The sequence below is a fragment of the Falco cherrug genome, chromosome 5 (genome assembly GCF_023634085.1).
Source record: "Falco cherrug isolate bFalChe1 chromosome 5, bFalChe1.pri, whole genome shotgun sequence".
In the NCBI taxonomy this organism is placed as follows: Eukaryota; Metazoa; Chordata; class Aves; order Falconiformes; family Falconidae; genus Falco; species Falco cherrug.
Window position 1 is genome coordinate 3,287,565 of NC_073701.1, and position 27,965 is coordinate 3,315,529.

Sequence of the window (27,965 nt, forward strand, 5' to 3'; positions counted from 1 at the left end):
CCTGTCCTGTATGTTTCTCTTCTTCCATCCCCGGCAGTAGAAGCAGGAAGCAGTGAAGGAGAGCAGGTGACTGCTTTGAGGAAAACATGGGAGGGAAATAAGCCACTTGTGTCTTAGGTTCTTAAGAGGTCTGGGTCAGAAGAGCAGACTGTAGAGCTGCTCAGCAGCAGAAGTTGGGATGAGAGCCTCACTGTCTCCCTGCTTCCATGGTGTTTCCAAGGCAGAGAGGAATACCTGAGACTGCTGTATTTGCTAGTATTTGAAACCAGCCATGTACAAATGTTTAACGTGTCCTTGTCTCTTCTGAAGAAACTTCTGTGGCAGAGATACCGGGCAGTGACTCAGTTGTTTTAAGCTTGTTTTTCTGTCCCTCCTAATTTAAGATTTGCCTGGAGAGGCTGGGCCTTCATGGACAAATAGATGTTGCCTTTTAAACACATGTTTTACTCCAGGTGGAATTCACCTGAGATGACATCAAGGAACGGTAACTACAGTCAGTCACACAGCCAGGGACAGGCAGCCCAGTTCTAACTTGGGTTGCCTTTGCTAACATCGAAGCTTTCAGAGATGGAGCCTGTGGCACAGAGGTGTGTGTAGCTGTTTTGGAAGCAAGCTTTTCTTGACTCCGAGTGCCCGGAGTAATGTATAATTGAGACAGCTAAGTGCGTAGTCTTGTTCGTTCTCCTCCATGCTGAAAGCCAAACTCCTTGCCACATCTAACTTAGCATCGGTACTTTCTTCTCTGAAGTGGGTCCCTCTGTAAAGAGTACAATGGAAATTAGATCATTAAATTGTATTTTAAGATATTTTCCTGGTATTAAGTCAGGTTGAAATACTTCACATTAACCATTAACATTTTCCTCTCCCGTGTTGAAATACCATACTGGATCAGGTCACTAGTTCCTGTAACCAAGGACATGGTCTTCAACAGTGGCAGTGATGCTTCTATTCAGGGAGAACATGTGAGCATGGCCGCTCTGACTCGCTGTTCTAGCATCCAGTCATCAGACTGGCCGTACTGGGGCTACATCCTTGCCTGTTCCCTTTAATATCTGCTCGTGGTTCTGAGGTAACAGATTCCCAAAGTCCCTTGCCAGCAATGTTGAGCTTATCTACTGCCAGCAGGTTTTTGTAAGCTTTGAATGTATAACGCCCTCCCACCCCTCATCATCTTGCATCCAAATTGAAGAGCCCCACACTCTTCAATCTTTTCTCCCAGCGCAGCTGCTCTGTCTCTTTAATCCTTTTTGTCCTTTTCTATACCTTTTTGAATTCTGCTTTGCCCTGTTTGCATGCCGTTCTTGTCTCCACATCTTGGTTCGTAAGACTGCAGTGCACTAAGTCTTTACATAGCAGCAGAATTCTTTCTGCCTTGTTCTCAGTTCCTTCCTGTTGATGTCTAATACCTAGATGACGTTTTCAGCAAACGTTGCATGCTGAGCCAGTAAATTCAGAGGACTGTCAATGATAACTCCCAAGATCGCTTCTTCGAATTGTAAACTCCAGCTATAAATTCAGCATGGAAGCACAACATAAATTATTTTTTTTTCTCGTACGTATTTTCTTAGATTTCTCTGCATTGAATCTCATCAACTATGCGCTGCTTATTCGGTGTAGTGAGGTCCTTCCAGAGTTCATTGTCACTGCCACTGCAGCTGGCTGACCTGAAAAAGTTTAGCTTTATCTGCAGACGTGGAGATTTCCACTGTGCACTTCTATCCGGATCAGTGAAGATGTTGAATAGAATGAGTCCTGGACATGCTGCCGGGTCAGCTCCACTATTGACTCTTCTCTGTAGTGGAAGGTTGACTATTAAGTCTTACCTTTGCTTCCTAGTGCGCTTGGGTTAAAGGTAAGTCATTCTGCTAGTGACAGCTACCTGTGTTAAGGCTGAAAACCCTCTTAGCCCTTGCTGCTTTTCTTTTAGTACAGTTTTACAGTAGTTTTCCTAGTTGGGAGGCTGGTTTCATTTTCCTGCCTGACCCTGACCTGTTCAGTCCCCCATGCTAGTCTCTTCCACAGTTGTGCTTTGAGCCCAATCAGTGAGATGATCCAGACTTGCAAGTCTGTGTTTTTTTTAATAAAAAACATAGCTTGGTTTCCTTCCCAGATTATTACTTCATTGATGTTGATAGCATAGCCATACAGTTTCATCAGCATGATTTAGTGCGCGATGAGTTATGGTAGCAGGGAGAGGAATAAGCTGCTGTGGTGTGTGGGAGACTTCTTAATCTGACTAAGCTACCGGAGAAAAGCAGTGTGCAGCTATGCAATCAACTGTACGTAAAAGCAGTAAGTTAGGAGTCCTAGCCATATTTTTCAAACAGATAATAGTTTGCAGTTGTGGCTGCTGTGGTGATTGTGATGTTATTTGCATGAAGCTCACTGCTGCCGTTTTTGGTACAGTGACATTGTTTAAGTGGATACGCAATACATGGTAAATGCTGACTTGTGGCCATAGGGTACGGTAACGGAATATTGAACTCCTGTAGCATTGCTTTGGTCTAGAAAGACTTGTGTTGGTGACAGGAAGTCATCATTGAACCCTGATAGGAAATATGGAAGATAGCAAATTGCTTTTCTGCTTGAAATAACCATATTCAGATTGTCCCTGTTGATGCTAAACCTAAAAAAAAAAACCCAGAAAGTGAAAGAACATGTACTGGTAAATGTGGAATACATTGAACTAGCATGTGACTACGTACTTGTAAGGGATGTTCTAGTGCCGATGCAGAGCCATCATGTTAGAGGTGGGGATGATGGCTATAAAACCCTGGAGCTCAGTTTGGCTGTTGGAAGCTTATAAGCATCTGTATATTCAACAATTCTTGTTGTAAGGGAAAAAGTCCTGTTAAATGCTTTGTTTCTCATAATCAGACTGGCTTAGGGTGTTTTTTTTAGAAAGATGGATTGTCTGTGTTAATACTTTGTTGAACATGGCTATGGATTTTTCTCTTAACTGAGTATATTTTGCAGATGATGTCACATTGGTCTGTCCTGTGTGGCTTCTGTGGGGACTTCTATATGGGATGGGGCAAATGGAATGGTAGGAGGATGGATTGTGAAATTGAAAGGAGTAATTTAAAACTACTAAAAATCAGTGTGTACATAATATTTTTCTTACACTTAAAACCACAGAAGTGGTATTCTTGGGATGTCTTTTTTTTTTTTTAATTGTGTGAAAATCTGTGAATGCTAGCCCTGTTAGTCTTGGTGACTGGTGTTTTACCTTGTGATGCTTCTTAGATCAGTGCAAAGACCTAGGATGCTTTGTATTTTCATTCACAGTCAGTTTGCAAAGCCTGTATTTGGGGACCGTGCTCTTATCTGAGCTGTGGATCTTTCTATTTTAATATATCAAGGAAATAATGAACTTCTTGATTTCAAGAAATGACAGCATAGTTAATTTTACAGTGCTGTCTTGCTGCGTAAGCAACTTTCTGCTTCCAGGTCTTAAAGGCCCCAGGTCCCTGTAATAATCAAGAGCATTTTCTCCTCAGGATACGATTTCTAATGCTGTAATGAAATACCTTGGCTTTCCACTCTTGTGGTGTAATTTTGTGTCTAGATTCTTTAGTGATGAAGAGATCTTCTGAAGTGTTTGGAATTATGGAGGAAGCCAATCTGTATTCGTCCTACACAAGTATGATGCCTTCTGTCCATTTCTTCATCTGATTCTAACTTTCTGAGCAACAATTCTGCTGCCATGGCGAATGATCTGAGAGTAAAGGTAGATGAAGATCCCTCATTGGGATAGATGGCAATCAATCATTAAACTAATAGACCTGTCTTTGATCAATGTCAGTTTTGCCATAATCTTTGGTATTGGAAAGGGGATGAATTTGAGTTTGAATATTTCCCACCCATCTAATTTTGATGAACCCACACATTAACCTCCTCTAGTGACGAGCAACATACATAAAAATATCTGGGTTTTTTTCTTTGTTCCTTCATTTGCAGGCAGCTTTCGTTACTGCCAGTAGTTTGTATCTGCCCTATCTGCTGTCAAACTCTTCAGACGTCACAAACTGGAAAGGGCAATAATTGCATAAAGACGTAGATTGTATTTTCAGGTCACCTTACAGAGGAAATAAGTATTTTGAAAAAACTATCACTAATTCCAAAATTATGTACCAAATCAATCACCTGTCACTGTTTCAAAGAAAACACTGAGAAAAGAGCTCTTTTCCCTTAGTTGCAGACTGAATTGTAGTGCTGATTTATCAAGGATCTGAAGTGAAATATTAGATGTTTTCTTGTATGCAAGTTTAAAGGAAAACAGAGTCCTGGGTTCATTTCTTGGTAGATAAAGGACAATTACTGATTTGATTGTTAGAAAAACAAGTTTGTTCAGAAGAATGTTTTTACTAAAGGAAGAAGAAAAAGACTGTATTTTGTAATAACTTTAAACTGAAATGTGAGCAAATTTTTCTCTCTCTCTTTTTCTTTTTTTTTTTTTGGTGGCTGTTTTTTGCCATAGCTTTTTAAGATGAGCCTTTTCTGGAATCCTGCTGTGATGAGTTTGATTTATGCATTCATTATCTCTGCTACAGTGCCAGGCTGTAATGTCTTAATATAATTTCACTGTGGGTTCGTGGGTGAGTGGCTCTACTGTGGAAAATAACTTCTGTTCAAGGCTTTGCTTCCTGTCTCAGCCGAAACGCAAGCATTCAAGCATATTCTATACGTTGCTTTCCAAGAACTAATTTCTTCTCAACTCTAAGTCAACACTACTTGATCTTTATCTTATGTTACTGTGATCTTGTCCTGTTCCCAAACTCGTTAGTGTTTCTGATCTTATTTAGTCTGTTTAAAGACATGGGCCAATTTTACATTATATTGTTTTTGTCCAATCCCAGGATGAAAGATGAATTTCTGAACAAGGTGAAGACTAAACCTGTGTAGTAAAAAGTGCCTAGATGCTGCCTAGTATGCACGTGTCTTGGCCATCCTGGACTTTGAACAGAATTGTCACTACTTGCTACTGTAGATGTTGAAATAATATTTCAGCTTTCTACTAGATAGTCTTGACACTGGTATGCTTTTGAGATGTCAGTTCTCCTTACTGCTATTCAGAAACGGTTGATTGGCTTATTGCATGTCGTATCTTCAGATCTTGGGGGCTGGGTTTGCGAAGTCAGAAAGAAAATCCAGAGATACTGGCTCTGGCTTGGGAAGTCCCCAGGCCACCCATAGCTGGAGGCTGGGAGAGTGTGCTGGGATAGGTGTCCCTGCAACCTTCTTCTGTTTTATACTCTTCCTTAAAACGCTTACTGTTTGCCATTGTAAGAGCTGGGAAAATGGGGTAGATGAACCTGTGCTTTCTGCCTTATGTGCTTCCTTTGTCTTGATAGATACCATATTTGAGTATCTTTCCTCTATCTAGCCTTTCTAATAAAGGAATTGTGTTCTTCAAAGTGCTTTGTTTGTTACTTACTGTCTAGTGAGCCAGGTAAATAAACCCTTGTCTGCAGAAGAACATGAAACTGCTCCCTTGTCTTTACTCTCCTCCAAGATGGATGTCTATATTGCGTTGAAATAGCCTCCTTACCTGGACCAAGATAAAGCATTGCATTATTCTCCAGTCATAGCAGCAGCAGAGAAACAATAGGCTTCATTATTTCCTTCTAGAAATGGAAGTCTTCTGCATGTACCCACGGTCTTGGCTTCATAATGCCTGGTTTATCTTGCTTGAGATTCCTAGGATGAGGGTATATGTCAGAAGAGAAGAAATAGCTAGCAGTGTTGAGACCTCAGTCTGTTTTCTCTTCCCTCAAAGTCAATCAGGCTTCCAATTAAGAAAACTTGCTGCGCTACTGGCAAGAAAGCCTTGGGTGCTTTCAAAACCTACATATATTTGGAACAGCAGCTCTTGAAAAAAACCTCCACTTCTGTGGACAGGTATGCAGCTTCTGCAGACATGTAATATGTGAAAGTTTAATTTCTCAAAGCTTGCTCTCATGTTTTTGGGCTTATCTTCTACTTAGTATCACTGATTTTCTGTTTTTCCTCATATCTTCAAAAGTGATACTCTGTCTAGCATTGGAAACTGGCAGAATTTGGGAAAAGTCTGTTTTTGCTAGTTATTTTTCTTCTTGCCTGCATAACTGAGAGGAAGTTTTTCTAAAACAGTGCTGCTCTCCTCTCCCTGTTTCCAGATACCTGGATCTATTTTAGGAATTCAAGCTCCAGCAGTCTTCCTTAACAAACAATTACAGGAACAGTTTTGAGAATTTCAGCTAAATGTGTAGAGATTGTCCCTGAAAGCATCAGTCTGCTCATGTGTTGGCAGAGGGAGTTGAATCCCCAGATGTCTGGGCTTTTTCATATGAAGGGAAATATTCCTTTTGTTCGTGTTTTTCATTGTGGAGAAAACCAATTCCCTTTGAGTAGGATTTTGTTTTAGTAAAATACGTATATTGCAATAAAGTATTTGGAAAAATCTTCTGTAGTTTGAATTACACGATTGTCCTTTCACTAGGGGAAAAAAAAAGTGTTATTGAAGTAGGTGCAATGTTTCTTGAGAGAGAAAAAATAAATTTTTATAAGTTTAAGAAGTCTTAGGAGAAAATAATACTTTCTGTTAGCTAAAGTATGCATTGTAAGGCAGGATAGTTACTGTCCAGAATAAATACCTGTGCTGGTGTAAGGAAACTTTTTTTGGCACCCACTCCTGCCTCCCCCCCCCCCCCCTCCCCCCCGAGCTGTAGCTGAAGTATTACTCAGTTGTTTGACAGCCTGAGCTTCTGTTTTGGTTTGAGGAAGCAGTGGATGTGGTGCCCAGGTGCTGTCCTTTGGTTCGCCCAAGCCTGCGGTGTGACTGCTGCAGCCTGCCCTTGACGCCAGCTGTCATCATGAGGAATGGCTCTGCCCTTATGGCCTGCTTACATCTCCGTCCTCTGCCAGCCCCAGCTCTTGCGTTGCTGTGGGGCGAATCAGAGCAGGGAGTTTTGGTCTTCCAGAAGCAGTTCTGATCCAGCTCGCCCTCTGAGAGCAGCTGTTTTATACCTGGTACCAGTGCCACTCTGGGTCAGGGTACAAGGAAGGCTGTGAGGACCAGCATGGCCCTCTGGAAGGCAACCCCCTTTGCAGGCTGCAGCTCCGCCATGGCATTGGGTCAAAGGCTGTGTGGTTCTAAGTTATACTTGGCGTGGCTTACCTGGGAGGATAGGCACTGAGGAGCAGTCTTGCTCTCTGTTCTTCCCCTTGTCAAATCTAATAACTGCCTGTCCTCAAGATGAGTTGGTTCAGCTTGCTGATTTGAGGCTTGTTTTATTTTGGAGATGAATTAGTTTGTCAGATCAGTAAGCTAAACTGACTCATCTTCGGGCTACAAGATTGCTAGATTTGCCATGGCAGGAGTGTGAAGTTGGTAAATAAGACCAACCTTTTCGGCAGTAGCCCCCACTTTGATCAGATAGATTATATATAATATGAACATAAGTTGTAGTTTCTCTGGTTAACTTAAATAGCTTTAGAGATGTTCAACACTTAGTTCTCTTGCTCTTCTTGCCCTACTATTTTTATTACTTTGAAATTAAATAAATAAAAAAGGAAGACCCGCCAATGATGAAAAGCTTCTGCATCTAGCTGGTAAAATGCTGCCTCATCTGTAATAAGAGCTCCTTCGCAAAGATAGCTGTTCCTGCCATGGACAATATCTGCATTGCACTGATAGCATCCCTACAGTCTCTTAATTGAGGGAGTGCTTTTCTTGAATTCAAAACCATCTTTAACCTAAACTGGCTTGCTCCATTTCCGTGCATTCTGTGGCATAATCTAAAGCAGTAACTGGGGACAGATGTGTAGTCTTAGAGCTGGTCTGTGTTCTGCAGCCCAAGTTGAACGCTGTAGCACAACTTGATTTTTTGCTCTCTGTAGAAATGGCTGCAGTGCTCCTTCTGCTTTTAGAATGGTGTTCAACTGCAGGTCACGGTTCATCATAGGGATTCAGATTAGCTACTTCTCACTTTTTGATTCTTTGCACCGGCCCCCCACCCCCCACCCCCTTCCCTGCACTTCCCACCCGAGGTGGATATTAGTTCTGAACGACTGGCAGTTTTCTTACACTTCCAATGTTTAAAGATAGGCATCAAATGAATGCCTTTTTCTAACTAGCTTCATGTTTCTCTGTGGATTTTGGCTGCTGTATGAGATTCCAGACAACATTTCTCACTGTGATTTCACTCTCAGTGTAACTCACTCTCTAGGGTGGACTCTGGGGCTGTGATGCTGTTTCCTGGTCTTAAAAGGAATCGCATGATAAGTGCATGTTGTATTTCTGTAGTGTGTTCGTTGAAGTTGGAGAGTAAGAGAACACATCAAGCCCTAGTAGGGCAGAAACTAGTTGTGGGGTACTTGGCAGAAGGGAGAAAATGAAAAGCAAAAAGTAGAGTCCTCCAGTGGCCTGGAGAGCAGAAAAAAAGTCTGTCAGAATCCAAGGCTCTGGCCACAGGGGAGCTTTGTCCTCTACCCTCCTAGGAAAATGCCACTGGTTCAAGCTGGTGTTGCTTTTCATTGCACCTGGGTTTTCAAGACCACGTATGTTACTGATAAAGATGTGGAACTATGTGGTTCTTGCCCTGCTCCTTCCTCCACAGCTCTGCGGTCTGGCAGAGGTTGCAGAGGCCACAGAAGTACCTGCAGGCTCTGCTGGCCGTGGCTGCCTGCAGTGCTGATGATAGCAAGTGCTTTGTGTGCTTGGAGAACTTAAGGGGCTCGCTCTATCCAGTATTAATCTGATAATAGTCCTGCTCTAAATTCTCTTCTCTTCTTGAATCTCTGCTCTTGCTTCTGCTTCTCTCCACTTTTTCTCCTTTTAGTATGATTCTGATGTTATTCTTGGGTAGTTTTTTTATGCATGGGGTATTTTGTTTTTTTTCCCTCATGTCTCTTCACTGTTCCTTACCTTCTCTCTTTTTTTTTTTTTTTTTTTTTTTTTAAATTTCTTTTTTTAGCCTGTTTCCTTTTGGGTCTTTTCTTCCTTCCTTCTCAAGTAACTGGCACTTGTCTGAACAACTAGCCATTATACGGTTTCCTCCATGGGCTGCGCTGTCTCAGCCTCCGTCTGCCTGCTCCTTGGGCTGGGCTGCAGGCGGCTGGGGCACGAGCCGTCTCCGATTCCCGGTGCTGTGCCTAGCGCGGTAGGGTCCTATTCACACTTGGTACTTAAGCACTGCTGTAATAAACAGGACTGAAAGATTTCTTATTTAAACCCCAACAGAAGAATGGAGACTCCCTCGAAGACTTATTAAGATGTTCTTAATTTGTGCAAGTGTGTGGTGGGGGAGGGTCTTGGCAACTTGCAGCTACTGCAGGTGGCTAATCTGTGGGCTTTACTTAATGGTATGGTGTTAATGCATTAGAAGCCTTTTAGTGGATGCAGAGAGAAAATGGAAAGGACAAAACAGTGATGGCCTCTGTTCTTGGGGATCAGAGACGTACTTGGCTAGGTGACATATACACATCTAACTGGATTCAAAAACTGTAACTAATGCAGTTAAAACGGAGCCAGAAAGGTCTCCAGCAAGTAGACAGCTTCCTACTTAAGCGGTTTACAAGAAACTGCTTTAGTGAAACGTTTACAGGTCATACCAGATATTTTGATGGGAAGATTGTAGCCCTTCTAGAAATTCCCCAAATTTGCTGTTTATCATTTGTTAGTCTTTGAGGGGAGGCAGGTTTGGAGTCTCTGACGGTGCTCTTAAAGCAGGCACGTCAGTACAGGTGCCCGGTGGTAGATTCACTGTATAGCCTTGCTAGAAGAAGCTGATAGACTTGTTGAGAGTCAAGTGTTGAATGGCACAAACAAGTGGGTAAATACGATCTGTTTGTAAGTTGGGGTTCTCCGGTGCCCTGTCAGGGCTCAGTTACAGGGTTTTTATAAGTTATTACATGTCAGCTGAACTGCTATAGTTGTCTTTGGCAAATGTTTGCTAAATCATGTTCCCTGATGACATAAGAGGGAGGAGCAACTAAAGGAAACTTCAAATAAGAAATCTGGGTACTATATAGGCTGAATTTCTCATCTAGCTATAAACTTAGAGCTGTATAGCAAAGGGGGATACCTCTGATGCCGCAGTCTCGTGCTAAAACTATGTTGTCATACTGTTTCTGCTCACTTCTATCTCTGTCCTTGTCTCTTGTGCTGTGTTTAATCTGTAAGTTCTTTGGGGCAGGAATGACCTGACCTGAGATTATAAAAACAAATGCTGTTATGATCACTTCAGCACTCACTTCCTAATCTGTGGAATCACCTTATCTAAATTTAAAGTTGATTTATATAGCTAAATAACTTTCATGGGGTGGGTTCATCTGTGTGTGGGTGGAGAGAGAGGAGAACAGAAAGAGTGCCTACTAAAAATAACCTGTTAATGAGCATGAGACTGCTTTTGAAACCCCACTGGCAGCCAGTGTTTAGATTACCTTAATTGTATGTTTCTGTATTTATTTTCCAAAGCAGAAATTTAAGTGTTCTGGTGGATACTTTGTTTAGTCACAGAAAATAATTTCTTTTAATGTTGCTCCCTAAGGTGATAGGGCAGGGGTCCCCTACCCCGCACCGTGGCGTTAACTGCACCTTGGAGAAAACTCTGTTGCTTAGAAATTTGCTGTCTTGGTCGGTCTGCCACGCCAGAAAGAGTACTTGAAGCAAAGCAAACTGAGTATTACTGTGAGAGATGGTCAACATAAGTGTTAGATACACCTTGGAAAGGTATGGGCACCACCTTAGGCAGTGGTAGGGAGGAAGGCTTTAGTAAGATGAATCTTTTCTTCAGATGCTGCAAGTAAACATCTCTTTTGGATTCAGCTGCTTGGTTTCTAAGTCAGTGGGATGGTAACCTGCTGGGATTTCGTGGTGGCTGATGTAAGCAGCTGGCTGTTGGAATCTCATGTGCCACAGTTGGATCCAGGGGAGGTCATCTGATGGCCAACGTGATAGGCATCTGGACTAGATCAACAGGGCTCTTCCTATCCTTTTTTGTGTGTGTGTGTTTTTTAACTTGTTCAGTCAAGCTCATGCAGGGGTAGACTAGCACAACTGCATGGTCAGTGTTGTGCTCTGCTTGCTTTGGCTTCCTTAGTTAACATATTAAAAACCAGTAGAAAGTCAGTGCCTTAGAGCTTTGTGTGACCTTGTAGTGGACTTTTAAACAAGCCTATCATGTGAATGTTCTGGGACCTGCTAAGTACCCTGTTCATTTTTTTTAAAGGCTTTTTTACGATCAGTTTTCAAAGAGGGTGAATTGAACGCCCCCTCCCAAAAAATTAGGATTACCTCTAAAGGGAGAATTAAAGCTCCAATGGCATTTGGAATGACTGAACTAACATGCTGTAAATCCATATGCTGTTCCTTGAGCTAAGTTCTAGGGTGTTTTTTTCCAACAAATACATGATAGGAAAAAAAAGTCCCTGCATCCTGATGTGTGTGTTGTATCGAATATAGACATATGAGGCACATCATTACCTGTCACACCTTCCTGGAAATACATTTAGGGTTTTCTTCTTGTGTCATACTGACCTCAAACAGGCATGAAAACGGGTGTCAGTTGAGTTACACGCTATTTTACTTTATTTTAAAAGTTATGTTGCCTTTCTGAGCTGTTACTGCTTATTTTGTAGTGATGGTATAGTTTGTTTTACTAGACAGAATTCAGTCACTGCTGTTTAACTTTTACTTCATTTTTCCAGTTGTCTCCTGCATAAACTTAGCACGTAATACTTCAAATTTGTATTGCCATTTTTGAAGCTGCTGAGCGAAATGTAGAAGTACCAACAGTTTTTTGGGGTTACAGATTTTGCCTCCTGGGAGGTTTTGAAATTGATTGACATCTAAAAAGCATTGCTATCATTTAGTGCAAGTAGAATTAATATTTTCTTTTTTTTCTTCATTCCTTTGTGTCCAGCTAGAGGCAATGGCAGCTTTGATTTCAGGGTGGAGTGTTTTAAAAGCCTTTTACTTTAGTAGTCTTTGGCTGGGCAGTTGCTGAAATTTGCCCTGATTATTTGTCTCTGAATTGAACCGAAGTGAATTGACGCACAGTTAACTGTGACAATCATTTGGTATTAACAATAAAGCCAAAGAATTGACGGCTTCGCCTTCTCATAATTTATCACTTCACTGTTTTGGTTGAAATTGAATGCAGATTTTAACTGTTGTGGAAAGCAACATATTTGGTATTGAGCTATGACACCATTGCATAGTGCTGGCTAGAAAAAAATGGTTTATGTAGGTGTTGAAATTTTCTGACCTTCTTAAGACCCAGGGAGTCATTATGTTCATCCTGTGCAGGCTTTCTTATTTCAAGCCTAGCAGTTGCAGTTCAGCCATGTTCTTTAGGAAAGATTCCAATCTAAAATAAAAGGCTGTGTTGCAAAAATAACCTTAACTTTCAGAGTTTTTTAGAAAAAATAGTTTTCTTATTAGTTTTGTCTACTTTAATTTTGTCCAGCTCTGTCCCAAGCTTTTGCAATTTGTTTCTAGTTACGTGCGTTATCTTCTCCACCTGCAGATCAGAGCCCTCTCTGAAATGTCTGTTCCTTAAACAGTTAGCTCTTAGATGTAATCCTCCAGCTTTCTCTCTTTGGCTTAATTTGTTTGAGCTCTTAATGTCTCACTCAAAGTAATGTATTTTTCTGCCCTTATAATGTCGGTGGCTTCTTTCCACATCTCTAATCTTTTGAATCATCACTCCTGAATTTTAGCTATCAGGAGCGAGTGCGCTATTCCAGTAGCTGTTCCATGGATGCCAAATAGGAAAGAGAACTCTGGTTGGTTGACTGGTTGGGGTTTTTTTTGTTTCTTGGCTGATGTTCTTTTGCTTATACATCTAAGGTCTCAGTAGCAATGTTGTGCTTAGGCACTTCGGTCTGTGCCAGGATGCCTTGCAAGTCAGAGCTGATGGCTCCACTCTTTGGATGGCTTTACTTGGTTTGGCTGTATGGCCTCTTACCTTGGGTCTTGGATCCCTCTGCTTAATTTGTGCCTCCATTACAAACGGAGGCCAGCTGCTTTCTCATTATCTCTACCCAGGGTATAATTCTCTAAATCTTGTGTCTGACAGCTTCATAGCTTTTCTTTCGGGCTGTTGATAAAAGGAGTAAGTGTGAGTCCAAACATCAGTGCTGGTGGGGCCTCCTACTGTATTTTATTAGATCATGGTTATGTTGAAACTTACGGTCTAGAGCATTATAATTTGATTAGTAATGACATTTTTTGCTGTATACCTGTTTCTTCATTAATGTAGGACTTGACAGCAGCTCAGAAACCCTACAGAAGTCACAATGCTTTTGCATCAATACTTTTACCCCTCTCTTTTCCAAATGAACCTGTAATCTCTTTAACTATATGGAGTCTAGCAATCCAGTCTCTGTAAACCACCGTACTGCTTCTTCATTCATTATCAAAGTAGCTGGTATGGTACTTAATCTGAAATTGTTGTCAAACTTACAGGATCGTATGGATCATCCCATCTACTTTTGAAGTTCTCTGTTCTGATTCCTTTCAAAAGTCAACGTCCCTTCTCAGGCTTCTTAGCTAGCTCTCCCCAAAACCTTGGATACAACTAGTGAGATTCTCCTGATGTTAAGTAACGTCTGATGGCTGCTCTTTTATTGCGGTATTCAGTTACGGTCAAGAAGTCAGATGACATTTCCTGTGCTAAAACAAGTGTGTGTGTGTTTAGTGAATGCTTCTGCCTTCTCTGGGTGATGATTGGCACACTTACAGGTTTTTGTTCAGTGTTTGATCTGAGCTATTTTTGAAATTTCAAGGACTCCTTTTGTTTGGAGTAAATTTAAAAACCAAACCACATTCTATTTTATTAGACTCCTTTCTTCAGTTCCCTGAGTTTTTCTGATTTGATCCTTAAATGTTCATTCCTGTCTTCTGCTGTCACCCCCTAGGTAACATTTGTGCAGTCCACTGATGAAGAATAGAAGCCATCCAGTAAAACAGCTCATAAATACCACTTTTATACTTTCCCCCCGTACTGGCTCATAATTATTAGCTTTTTGTGAAATTAACCTTTTGAAAAAAAAAATGTAGTAGGGGAAATAATTAGAAAAATCTCATCTAGCACAGTGATTTCTATTGCTGACATTGTATTGCCTCAAACATATGTTGCTCATGCTGAAGACTCTCAGAGCAGCTGATGACCTCCTTCCTTCACACGCCATGAACAGATGATATCTAAGAAGCCAGGTGTTTTATTTCATAGCCTAATCTGATGGTTGGCATCGGGTCCTAGCAGATAATTTTTCTTGTGCTTTCTATTAAGACACTTGTTTCACAAAGTATTCAGATCTTTTGACCTTCTCGGTTATCAATGACTGAAAAAAGCCAGTGCAGTTCTGATAGACTTCCATCCCCTTCTGGCCACTCGTTTCTCTATAGATAGTTGTGTCAGCTGCTGGTTGTAACCAGTTCAAATTGGCAGGGGCTAGATCCAGCAGTGCGGGGTTTACATGCAAGTGAGTTATTGACTGTATTGAACATTGAGCAAATTAAGATGAAAGAGTGTGGAGAAGCCTGAGACTTGGGAGGGGAAGAAGTAGTAAATATTGACAATATTGAGCCATGTATTAACAGGAAGGTGACACTGAGAATTAAAACAGATCAGTGAAGATACTCAATTTAAGTGGAGGCAGACAGCTGCATGACCTCAGACATTGCAGAAAGCATGTTGTAGGGCTGTGAGGTTTTCTTTTAGGACTTAAAACCAATCCAAGTATCATCTAATGGGAGGACCTGTGTGCATGCCAGCGAAAAAGAGTGTAGTAATTGGAGGAGGGAAGCAAGAGAAGAGGAATAAAGTCAAAGGAAAGAGGAAAAGGAGTTTGCGGATAGTGCTAAGGATTGAGGTTGCATTTGAAGTAAGAAGAAAGCAGCTGTAAACATCCTACAAATACATTGTTTCTTCCCTTCAACTTCAAAACATATAGAAGAGGAGGAAGAGGGTGTATATGTAATTGAGAGAAGACAGAATCAGAGATCTCTGACTGTATGTGCATTAATGTATGTTTGTACTGCTCGGTCAGAAGCTAAACAGCTGAAGGGATGTAGGGCAGACATAATTTTGGACTTTCTCCAGGCCCATTCAATAGAAGGCATGGGGGGAGTTCTGATCTGTAGGAAAGGATGTCTTTCATGGTCTCTGAGGGCTGGAGTGAATTTTATTGACTTAACAGCTATGTTTAGGCACTGGCAAAAAGTATATGTGCAGTACACTTGTAGAATGGTCAGCTTTGAGCTAGCAGTAGGAGTCTGCAGCTGGTGGGGTATTTATGTAAGAAAATGCTTGTCGAGTAGCAAAATCACTTGTCTCACCTGGGTAAACATCTGCCACTTTTTTTTAGATGTGTGCCTCTTGTTCTCAAAATAATAGTATTGATCGTTATTAGTTTTGGATTAATTGGTGGATTGTATAGACAAAACCCAGATTTGAATACATTTGGCTTTTTTTCCTGAGTGTACAAAATAGAATAAATACTTAACTTGAAAGGGTAGGTGGCCATTGGTCTTAGATACAATGATGACATGAGCCATTCTAAAGTTATACCAAGATACTGGAAAATAGAATTAGAGCTAGCACTGATGCTGTAATAAACTGTAGTCTTGTAAGCGGAGTATGTGCTTTTCTTCCCACAAACTGATGAGTATTCTCTGCTTTCAAACCACTGACTTTACCTAATGCTCGTGATTGGTCCCACATGGTCATCATGTGCTAACGGTGGAAAGTGAGCTATAGAAAGATCAGAGCATTTGGGAATTAAAAAGTCTGGGTTTTGTTTTCAGTTGCATGTCTGAAATAACCTCTTCATCAAAAACACCTCCAAGTACCACATTATGGGTATTTAACATCAGAACAGTGTGGGGAAATGCTTTTAAGGGCTTGCATGAAATGTACCAAGTGCAAATACATATGTATTACGGAGTGATAGCTGTTTATTTTTACTTGTGCTTCCGTCCTGGGTGTTATAAAGGTCGTTTGCCTAGTTGATGGTTGTACAGTCACATAATTTTTTGTTACAGTAAACCTAGGTCATATTGCCATCAGCGCCAGAAGGCAGCTGCTTCTGGACAAATAGGAGTGACTTTTCTGATGTGAGCTGTGCCGTAAGAGCTGTTTAGTATTTTGCTGTTTGGTCCTTCCGTCAGTATTTAATGTTGGAGTTCTATTGTAGACCTACAATAGAAGGTGTTGAGAGTATCGTGTGTTCGACAATGCCTGCTTATCCACTGGGGCCACTAAGTCTGACAGTCTGAAACAAAGAGGTGAAAGGGATAAGATGAAACTGTCTAGGCTTCTCATTAAGGCTTGCTGTGGTATAATGTTTCTTGGTGCTTGCTGTCTCAATTTGGAGGCACTGGAGATAACAGAGAGGAAACACCCTTTTCCAGCAATCTTTCATCATGCTGAGGCTAAACCCCAAGTATTTCCCAGAGCTGTTTGGCTGACAAGTCAACTCTTACTGTCCAAACAATAAAAACTGGGAGAACCATTCTGGATTGTGTATGGTCTTCTGAACAGTACATACAACCATGTAGTGCAACAAAATGGCAAAGCAGGCTCCGGGGCCCCTGGATGCTGCTGTGATACAAGTATGTATTATTTGTGTACTTTGAAAAGCAGTGAGAAGTTTTGTTCCTCAAGATCAAAGTTGTCATAGGTGCAAGGTGAATTTTACCCCTACAGTCTCTTGGGTTCAACTATTCTTTAATGGAATATACTGAAACTCCTAACAGGCTTATTTTTGGAAAGGTTGGAGGCCTTACGGTGTTTTTTGTGGATGGGTTTGCAAAAGCCATTGTTTATTGGAAGAGGGAAACTGAGAGAAACATTTAAGAGGCCTAATGCTCTGTAACATTCTGGTAAAGAAACAAAGTAATTCTTGGTGTAGCTATTAAAGTGTCAGTGCGTACACTTTTAAGCGCAGAAGATTCCAAGAAGTTTAGTTAGCAGTTGGCTTTCCATGAACTTAAAGGGAAATGTGTAAGCTGACTCTTCTCACTGGAGCTCTGGAGGAGTTGGCTAGGTTCTGCAGTGCTGTGCTGGGAAGAACCTGACATGGCCTGAAATTCAGAGTTTGCTTTTGTGGTCAGGACCCCTAAAGGAGCTGCAGCTCTGAAGAGTGTCCTTGGAGCAGATCTCCTGATTGCAAGTACTTCAAATCTCAAATGGTATTGCCAGGAACAGGATTTTTTTACCTTTAAGACTCCCATAGTCTTGATTCTTTGGAAAAGTGGGGAACAAAAGCTCATTAAGTCATCTTGATACTCTGGCCTTGGTTACAAGGCCAAAAAACAAATATTTTTTTTTTAAACAAAACAAACACACCCCCCCCCACCCCCCACACCCCCCAAAAAAAAACAAACACAAAACAACAAACCCAACCCAACCAAACCAAACACCACCAAAAAGCCCACAAAAGTGGGGAAGTAGGAGTGTACCTTTTAAATTACAAGGATTGTTGCAGTAAAGCAGATTTCACCTATTTATATGTGCTGAGTTAGAATGCTATTCATAGAGTAGTTGGGCAAATGAAACACAGGGCTGCCTTCAGAATTGCACTTTCAACTTGTTTAGCAAAAAAAAAAAAAAAGGGTTTCTTTCTTTTCCTGGCTTCCTTCCATTTATTTCTTACAGTTATCAAAGAGGAGGGTGAATTTTCCATGCAGCTTTAGTCTGCTTCCATTTATGCTCCCCTCTCTCTGTGAGCAGACATTCATCTCTTTCCATTTTTCCTTTTTTTTCTTGTTCTTGTTTCTCAGTTTTCTGTTCAAATGTGTAAATCTGCATCTTGCTTCCCCCTGAGTATTTTGGGGAAGGGCTATACCTGCTGTGTATTGCTTGGCAAGTAATTGGCACCCTTAGCACTAATGTGCTTTGTTTGTTTTTAGTTTGCTCATTTGTTTCATGGAGCAGTTAGATGCATAAAAGCAAACTGTTTGTAAGAACTTAAAATGTAATACGAGATGATTAACAGTTAATGTGGATTTTTAAGGAGCAAATCATGCCAAGCCAGCATGTTTTTCTTCTGGATCTTACAGGTACAGAAGAAGTAGTAGTAGATGTGTGTGTATCTTGACTCTGAAGTTTTTGAACCTTCTCATGAGAAGCCTAGGAAAACAATGGACTACTGGAAATCCCCTGAAAAGCATACAAAATAGTTTGGTTATTTTGTTTGAGGATAACAAGAGATTAATGATAAAATTAGGAGGAGATATTTAACGAGGTTTTGTAAAGTCTTCAAGCAGTCTCAGAGGATTCACTGGTTTTCACCAATTTGTTAGATAAATGTCATGTGGCGTTGTGAAGTGGCTCTCCTTCTGGTGGTGACTCTGTGCCTGAAGGATGTGACAAGCTGGCAAAAGAGTGTTAAGTAACCTTGAATTCGGTTCAGTCAGGACAAATGTAGAATATTAGGCTTTGATAAGAGTAATCAGGTGTGTGAGTGGACAGTAGATGAGGATTGGACGGGCAGCAGCTCTGCAGAGGAGAGCTGGGTACACAAACCGATCGTGAGTCAACCAGGTTGCAGCATTGCACAAGCTGCAGATATCGTGCTGGGCTGCCCAAACAGGTGTGTGTAAGTTGGACACGAGAAGTCACCAGCACGCTGGGTCGAGCCATGGTAAACTCCTCTTCAGGGTCCGGTCTTGGGTACTCTACCCGAGAGATTTTTGGTAGTGAGGGGAGAGGTGCCCCAAAGAGAAACAAGTTCTCCCATCATGGTAACTTTCTTGCAACAGCCCCTCAGGTATTTGAAGGAGGTAGTTGGGGGGGAAGGAGGGTGGAGGGGAGCTGTGCCATTTTCCATGCCTCCTAGGAGCAGAACAAGGAGTGGTTCACCTGAACTGCAGTAAAGGTATTCTGAGCTACCCATTAGAAAAATCTTGGATGGGACAAGCATCTCTCGCCAGTGGTTTCTGTGGAGTTGCAGAGTGACTGCTGTGGAACAGCAGATTCTGTTTTTTCTTGCAGCCCTATTCAGTTCTGTAAACTGAAGGGCAGTAAATGCCCAGTGTGTGCTTGCGAAATGCCTAAAACTTTGGTCCTGTTACAAACAAAGTTGGACTTTGAACAAGGGGAAGCACTGCTGGTGAATAATGGTGGTACTGAGAGTAGGTAATAGCAGCTTGGTCTTTTGATGGGAAAGTGCATGTGTGGTTGGCTGCAGACTGCTGGATCCTGTAGCTGCTGCATCTGCACCAAAGCACATTCACTTGTGCAGCATCCACTGTCATCTTCCATCCTGAGTGTCTGCCCCTGCCTGTGCTCTAGTTCATGTTGAGATGCAAGCTGAGTATGTGCCATCATCATCCTTCTTCCCCTTCCTCCCCCTGCCCCAGTCAGTGTCTCCCTTCTTTGCGAGGGAAACTGGGAGTGGAAGAAGAGAGGAGCAGGACTGTGCTGTATGATGCAGTCCAGGTTTTGCTTCAGGTGCACACAGGCAGCTTTGACGAAGGTTTTGCTGCTTAAGGCATGCAAGCTGAAGCTTTACATGTAGGTGGGTTTGTAACAAACTTTGTCAGTGGTTTTTGTGGCCAGATGCATGCCTGTAAAGGACAGAGTGCTGCTCTGCAGGCTGTACTGACCATTCAGTTTCTTCAGTTATAGGAGAATATGGGGAAGTGCTTAATTTTGGTAATACAAACAACACTGTGTTTAATACCACTTACATTAATTAGATGTAGAAATGAGTAGTTGTCTTTGTCATGCATCACACTTCATTGCTGAGCTATTTGCTCCTGGAAAGGAAATATTTTTGTTAGCAATGATCTAGGTGAAAAAATATAACCACTTAATGTATTTCAGTAAAAAATACGCCCAGTGTTTTCTTTGCATTCTGTCAGGGTTTTTTATTTTTCTCTGTAATACTGAAATACACATGCTGCTTTAAGTATTTGCCTTACCCTGTTTTGTTTCAGTCTTGCTGGTCATCTTGTTTATGCATGTATTGTGATTATTTGTTTATCTCTTGCTTCCCAGGAGACAAAGATGGCAGCAAAGTGACTACAGTAGTGGCAACTCCTGGACAAGGTCCGGACCGACCACAGGAAGTTAGCTACACAGACACCAAGGTGATTGGGAACGGATCTTTTGGTGTTGTGTATCAAGCCAAACTCTGTGATTCAGGAGAGCTTGTGGCCATTAAAAAAGTTCTGCAGGATAAAAGATTTAAGGTGAGCCTATGCATAAGTTCAGTATATTTTCATGAATGTTATCTCATTTTCCATGTCTTTGATGGCAAAGTCTTTGATTATTTTTTTTATTTAATTTATGTTCATTATAGCATATAAATGCACATAAAAATTTCAAGGACTAAAGATTGAACAGATGGTTTATGATAAAGGGATATAGTTTAACTTGAAAAATCAGTGAGCCACTGTTGTTATGATCATTTGGATTAATGCAAAACAGGAAGCTAAAAATCCTGATTTGATGCTGTGGTGCTGTTTCCAAGTTGCAGACTAGATTTTTCAGATAGTGAGCTGTGGAAACAGGAGGAAGGCTTGTCTTTTTTATAGCATAGACTTCTCCAGTCATTAGTAATTAAGCTGTTGGAAGGAAAAGAAGCCTTTGGGCTTTGTTCTTGGTTGTTGCACCTACAGAGTGGAAGGCTGTATTTGAGTAAAATCAGAAAGTCCCCAGGCCAAGAAAGAAGATAATGAATACTGAGCCCGGGGCAGCTGAAACTGAAGGCGAGTTACTTCCCTTCGTTACCTGTTCTATAAACATGATCTATTCTGGTGGTTTTAATAGACTAGTGACTCTTTATTCTAAACAAATAGCCTTCCAAAAAGCTGTATTTTTATTTAGTGATATTAAAACAAATAAAAGTCAAGGCCCATCAGCAAACTCACCACTGCTGTTAGCCCTCTGCTTGGTACTTGGTGTGCTTGACTGCTTTCCCTAATAGTCTGCAGCTAAACTTGCACAAGCAGTGAATGATGCAAAGGTACTGGTTTTGGCATCTGAAATCAATGGTGTGGGTTTTAGCATCCAAAGGCCACCGTTTTCATGAATATAGAAGCATAAGGACAACATACAAAGTGCCACACAATAATCTTGTTGGCGTGGTCTAGATACAAAACTGCCTGAGCTTAAATATAGGAAGGTGAAGCATATTTAAGGAAAATCAGCAATTTGAAACTTCTTTTTTAGAATTTGATACTTACTGTTAGTTTTAAAAATACTTTTAAAGGTTATTGGATGACATTTTCATCATCTCCTTCCCAATTCTCTCATTTTTTTCAATAAGACTTAATGCACAGCTAAATTCACTGGTAATGTTTGTAACTTATGTCCTGTTTTGGTAGTACAATCATTCTTTTGAAGTGTTTTGAAGGAACTGGTGTATGTATTTTCCTTGGGTCCTGAAATTGATGCTGTCATCACCACAGGTATCAGCGTATCACAGATGCATTAGATGAGAAATGAAAGGGGGAAGATAGTTTAAATTGATGTAATCATGCAGATTTTTTTAACTTCTGACTGAGAAAGGCATGTAAATTCTTATATTGTTCTTACATATGAGTTATTTCTCAGCTGTGTTATGTGTTGCAGGCAATTAGTACTGGTAAGGCATGCAATGTGATGTAAGAGTGGATTATTTTAGAAGAATGGAAGAGGTGGAGTAATAGCAGAAGCTCTAAACCTGGTCATGCTTATAAGAGCTTTTTGATCTCTTCCCATTCCATAGTTTTAGGGGGAAGGCCAGGACATTTCCCATCCCATGTCATGTGTGGTGGATGTCAGCTAGTGCTTTGGACCAAGATCTTTGATTTCTTTAGTCTCATGAATTTGAGATTGTGTAGGGTGTCAAAATGAAAACTTGGCTGAACCATGTTAGTTCCTGCCCATCAGATACTAATAGTTTGTGATGTCTTAATTTTTTTTTAATAAATCAGTATTAGGCATCTAGAATATAATGTAGATCTTTGGTTTTGTTTCAGTAGTTGGTTTAATGGCGTTTTGTTATCTTGACTATGTGTCTTTTTATTGTGAAGTGTTTAAGAGATTCAGAAATACATGACATCTTTTGAATCTTAGCTAGCCCTCTTTTTATTAAGGGGAAAAGCTAAATCAAAAAAAGCTAAAAAGCAAAGTAGGGTGTTTCCAGCTTGCACTCTCAACTAATTGCCTACGTGTGGTGACATAGTCTGAGAACATCCAGTACCGGAGGCTTTAATACCCTTAAACTAGGTAGAATTAATGGTAAGCGGATGTGCAGATCTACAGGTAGATAGCGTTAATTGAAAAACACATGTTTAAACTTCATAATTTGCATGGGTCACAACTGCAGTAGTACCCAAGTTAAGCATTTTTTCACAGTTTTATCCCAAACTTGTATCCCAACTGCACAACATAATCTAACTTTGTCTCAGCTCCCTAGGTTTTCCTGTTGTTTGTCAATTTAGTCCTCCCTTTCTTTTCACATTCTGATATGGAAGTGTATGTTCTGTTGGCAGGAGGTGTAAATTCCTGCAGGCTGGATGAAAGCCTCTGCCTGGATGGATTTGGAAGCTAGAGCCATGTATCTTGTATCAAGAATAGAATACAATTACTTCAGGGAATGCTACTCTTTGGGAAAGTCTGTCTGGTCGAGGTTGTAACTGCTGGACCAGATACTTTACCAGTTAAACGGGGAACGTTGAATGTCCGTCGGCCGTACAGTTTGACTGCTGTGTGGGACCGGAGCCGCTGTTCTGTTCAGAGCGCTGGCTGCGGCGTGCGGCTGGGCTGTGCCGTGCCACCCCCGCAGGGCTGCCCGCGGCCAGATCCAGGCCCTGGTGAGTGCAGCTCCTTAAGAAACCTGCCACTTCTTACCTCTAATGTACAACCCTGCTTTGACAGTGACGAGGAAAACCCTGTTGTAGGCAGCCAAAGGTGGCAGTGGATTGTTTGATTTTAAATCAACTTTACCAACTTCTGAGGGAAGAGAGGGGAGCACTTTAGAAATGCCTGTCTGCACTGGTCCCAGTGGTGGAGAAGCAACAAGAGTAAAGTAACGCGTGGAAGTTGCTTCCTGAAGTGCAGATGATCAATGAAACTTTCAGCTCTGTGCTTCAGGCTGGTACTTGCCTCTCTCTGTATTCTGATGGATTTATCTTGGTATGCACAGTATAATTCCTTTGTTGTGACTTAGCTCTTAAAAAAGCGCTTTTAGTAAAGCCAGCAGGAAGTCTTGAAACTTAAAGGGCGTAATTCAGAAACTTTAGGAAGTCCCAAGAGACTGAATTCTAGTCTCCTTCTGCGTTTTGTGAATGTGGAGGGGGTTTATTGTGAAGATCTGGAAAATGCACCACAGTTGCCAATTTTTAGATCTGTTGTCAGGAAATAGAGATACTTTTATCCAGCTTTAAAGCTAGCTTGAAAGCAGGAATTACCAGAGGGGGGTTGTCTTCCCCCCCCCCTTTTCTTTTTTTTTTCTTTTGCCTTTTCCATTACTATGACAAGTTTCTCAGCAGCCTCCACTGAAAGTGGAAGCAGCATTGGTCCATAACAGAATGAAGTGAGTGTAAAATCTTTGTTAACGAGTTGAATGTTACAATTTCTGTGATGATAAAGATAGTTAGCAATGCTCCTACTTCTTTCTTACTCCCTTGTTGCAGTTTAGTGGTTCTTGAGCTTGGCAGTGCAGTGCCTGCGTGGCTGTGTTTTAAACAGGGTCTCTGAAGTGCTCTGGGTTCTAAAATGAGTATATCTAGAATTCAGTGTAACCTACAGCAATAGTATCGGTACACCAGGGGTACAGACAAATGGGTGAGAGGAATATAAATATAGATATTAATGTTTAATTTTGGTTTGCAGTTCTGCTTTCATCAAGCTAGATCTCCATATTAAGTATGAGGAATTTAAGTAACACAATTTTGGACAGTTACATGATACTTAGGTGAGTAGTTCACAAACTCCAAATGGACAGAATCCTTTCAAATGGAAAAATTTCCTAGAGGCTATGTCGCAGCTTTCACAGATTTATACTGTTTTTGCTTCCCACAGATGTGTAAGGATCAGTCCTCATGCAAATCATTGCTAAAGATAAATTATTTATAATTAGTTAAATTATTTGTAAGATTTTCAATTATTTTCATCCACTTGTCTGTGCAGGCCCTTAAGTGACACAACCTGATCGCGATGCTTGAAAATACTGGTAACATAAATTTTCTTGCACTGCTTTTGTTGGCATGTTCATTGGAATATACTTCAGATTAAGAGTCAGTCATGTTACTGTCGAATTCAGCAAAAACCAATAATAAGCAAGCAGGTATGTTTGCATAAATAAGAAATGCTTAGTCTCGTTTTTATTATTTCTGTCATTCTATGCCCATTCTTAAGAAATCCTGTTGGAACGAATGTGTGAATTGCTAGAAATACTTCTCAGCTGACTGAGAATAAATACTTCATTTTTTCATATCTAAATTGCAGTACTTGATATTTCTGCTTTAGTGCTACGCTGTCGCCATCTAAATGATAAAGAGGGTTCTTAATAATCCTGCACCTTTTCAAACAATCCTATCACATTTCTTGTTAATGGCTCACGTAGACCTGAAGTGTGCAGCAGGGGAAAGCCAAATTCGGTAACGAGAACTGTTCATGCCATCCAGTCTGTCAGATCATTCAAGGACTGCCTAGGTTGAGCAATCCAACTGTGTGTCCCCATGGCCTAGTTGCCTGAGTTATTTCAATAGGCAGATCTTCTGGAGGGTGAGAAGATGTCAAACTATAGGGCCTTGATGGTCCATAAACACAAAGCCCTGCATTGATAAAGCTGAGACTGCTGAATAGCAGGCAGTGCTCTTTCCTATTTTTAGCTATGGGAGGAATATATGTTATGAGCATTTCCATGATCTTTTTTTTCTTAAAACACGTAAATTCTCAGTGTTTATCCGAGCCTTAAAACCCAATAAAGCAGCAGGATGGAAAAATAAGTCTGTGATGAGGTGCTGGTTTCTCTCTTTCTCTGCTGGGTGTGTGTACTTTCGTGAGCTGTTTGAAATGCTTCTGAAAGAGCCACAGCTTTCCTTCAGTTCCTGCCTCAAATACATCAAGCTGCTAAGTATAAAAAGATCCTTTTTCAAAGTAGCCCCTATCCGCTATTTGTGTTAATTTAATTACAGCAACTTTCATCATAGCAGCTCATACAAAAAAATTAAAACCACAAGGAAGAATTCCCCTTGAAAAATGACTAGGTGTCTAAGTTCTGTTAACTTCTCTGTTTAAAGTATTCAACAAATTAAAAAAACTGGGTCAACTTTAAAAGGTTATGTGTCTCTGTGTGTGGTTGAAGGTGTCATTCTGTAAACATGCTTGTACAAAAAGTGTGAACCCGTTGGCTAATGAGATGTATCTTTTGCTCTCAGAATCTCAGTGGTTAACAGACCACTGTGAGAGTCAACTTCCAACCAGTTTTAGTTAGTTCCACTCTTGGCTGACCCTCCCTGGCTTATTTTCTTGGCTCTTGGTTATTCTTGGCCATTTAAGATACAGCAGACAGTGGCATGATATTGGAAAAAGGCTGCATTGTCAGGGGGCTTCGGTCGACTAACGTCACTGTTAGTGTAGCTGATCAGTTTTGAGGAGAGACGTACCTAGTAACCTGATGAAAACAAGTTAAAACAAGTCTTTTTTGCAGTCTGTAAGCTCGGGCTATAGATAGTTGTGTTTCTAGTCTTAACAAACAGGAGTTTGACACCTGGCCTCTTGATAATGCGTTGGGGAACCCAGTTGGAAAGCTTTAAGACAAAAGGTATCCCTGTGTCTTCAGTGTGGGTTTGGTCTCCCTTTGCCAGGTTCAGACAGTATGCGAGAAGCATCTTGCCTTTTAGTGTTCTAGCAAATCCATCCTCCAGGCTCTGATGCCTATGTATATTACCTTTCCACGAGAACGTTAAATGTATAGGTGTAGAGAAGCAGTCATCGCTGCTGAAAACTATGATACCACATAGAACTCTGACTTCCTTTGTATGTGCCTGACCTGTAGATCCTTTGAAGCACACGGTGTCCCACTACCCCTTTCTAGAGAAGCAACTGGAAGTTATCACAGAGGTTTAGAATTAACGCTGTCTTCATCTTAAGTCAGTGTTTTAAGGCTTGAATACAATGTAGAGGCTGGACCTGCTCTGGTGTATTCTTGATCATCTTTCCCTGTGACCTCTTGTCATCTGTACAGGTTTCCACTGAAGCAAGGGCTACACTTTCTTTGTTAATGTAATCTCTGTGTGTGAGCTAGCTGAGCGCGCTTATATCTCTATTTCTAAGGATTGTGGAATATTCAAACATAAATGTGTAAGGCCTTTTCTCAAAAGAATGTCTTTTTTGTTTACCCTATCTCACTTGAGTTGGAAGCACTCGTGGGATAAAAAGTCACAAAGGAAAGACATGGCAGTGAGAAATAATAACACTTAAGCGCATTTCTTTTAAGTCTTTGAGGACTTGCACATCTTAGCTACTTTGAAGATCTGAGGAACAGTGAATCACTGTTTATAAGACCATTATGGAGGTGGCACTCTTTTTAAAAGGATGCCTTAATTTTATTGTTAAATAGCTAGAAAGAGCACCTGGAACAACAGTTGTTTCTTCTGACTAGTTTAATTTGATGGCTTGTGTTTGTATCGCAAGTGGGGAAAGAAGGTTGGAAATATTTTCCAGTGACATTAGCAAATATTACAAGCTTCTGTAAAACTAGCAGGAGGAAGATAATTGAGCCTGACTCAAAGCCTCTTCAAAACTATCCCTCTAGTTGTTTATCCATCTAGTCTAGGATGCAGTCCCTCTGGAAGACTGAGGCTATCAGATAGGATTTGCAGAATGGGAGATGCCTGGGCATGTGTTCAGAATATTTTTCCATCTTCCAAAGAGCTGCAGGGCTATGTTCAGTTCCAGAGAGTTCTTCAAGTCTGTGCTTTAACTCTTGTGCAGAGGCCAGATTTGTAGCTCTGGTCCGTCTTAGCTTAGCCAGATTATCAGAGATGTTTACCAAGATAATAGCATTTCTTGTAGCAGTACTTGATTTGTCAAGCTAGCTTTCAGGAGACTTATCAGAGCTGGTTCTGTCGTTTGGCTGTAATTGCAGTTGCAGTGCCTGTCTGTTCACAGCACACTAAAAAGGCTGGGTAGATGCGCGAGTTCTCACTCACAACCTTGTATTTCATTCCATTTTCCGATTTTCTCAAACAGGGAGTTTTGCTAGCGAGCCAAAAATCTGTTTAGCTTTGCTTTTGGCAGTCTTTGAAGTAAGCAGGGTACTGTTGGTTGTACCAGCTGAAACCTCCCTGGATGTACTTTTGTGACCTAGAAGAGATGTAAGAAGGATAAGAAGCATCTTCTTCACTTTGTATTTTGTTAAAGTCCTATATAATAATGTTATATGTGGTTGTGTTATGACTCTTTCAACAGATGTTTTCTAATCTGACAAATGAATTGGATGTCTAATAGGTGTTAATGCAAAATAGGTCTTCAGTTTGGCATGTGGAGATGAGTTGGAGTTTGTATTAAGGGCACTGGTTTCAGTTTTCTTTTTTTAGCTGGGGAGTTGGACTGAAAATTGCTGCCCAGGGAATGCAGTGTCATACAGCTGCAGATGGCCTGGGGAGGAGGAGGAGGAGGTGCTCTTCATCTGCAGACGTGGCTGCGTGTGTGTGTAGAAATGTTTCCACATGTTGGTAGGGAAATATCTCCCATCAGAATGTGTTCTTTGAAAAGGGAGGGGTCAAAAGAGGCCTTGGGGTTTTTTCCCCCCTAGCTCTTGCATGCTAGCATGAGGCGTTTGCGTAGATACATGCCACAGTTCAAGTGGCGCATTTATTTTGGATTTTGAGCTTTTCTATTTCCACAAGTTTTTCTGTGGTACTCCCTGGACTAGGACCAAAGATAGGATTTAAACAAGATAGCTGTTAGCGGTCAATTTTCTCTCTTCTCATCCACTTCTAGTGCATAACTTGAGACTAAAATTAAACC

The 27,965-nt window shown here is 41.0% G+C and overlaps 1 protein-coding gene across 4 annotated transcripts in view; it reads left to right on the forward strand.

Moving 5' to 3' along the window:
• GSK3B (glycogen synthase kinase 3 beta) overlaps positions 1 to 27,965 on the forward strand; it is a 157,022-nt gene that overhangs the window by 38,640 nt on the left and 90,417 nt on the right. For all 4 annotated transcript variants that reach the window (XM_055712463.1, XM_055712465.1, XM_055712461.1 and 1 more), the window contains exon 2: positions 19,995 to 20,188. In XM_055712463.1, coding sequence (XP_055568438.1) covers positions 19,995 to 20,188 — 194 coding nt within the window. The remainder of the gene's footprint in view (positions 1 to 19,994; positions 20,189 to 27,965) is intronic.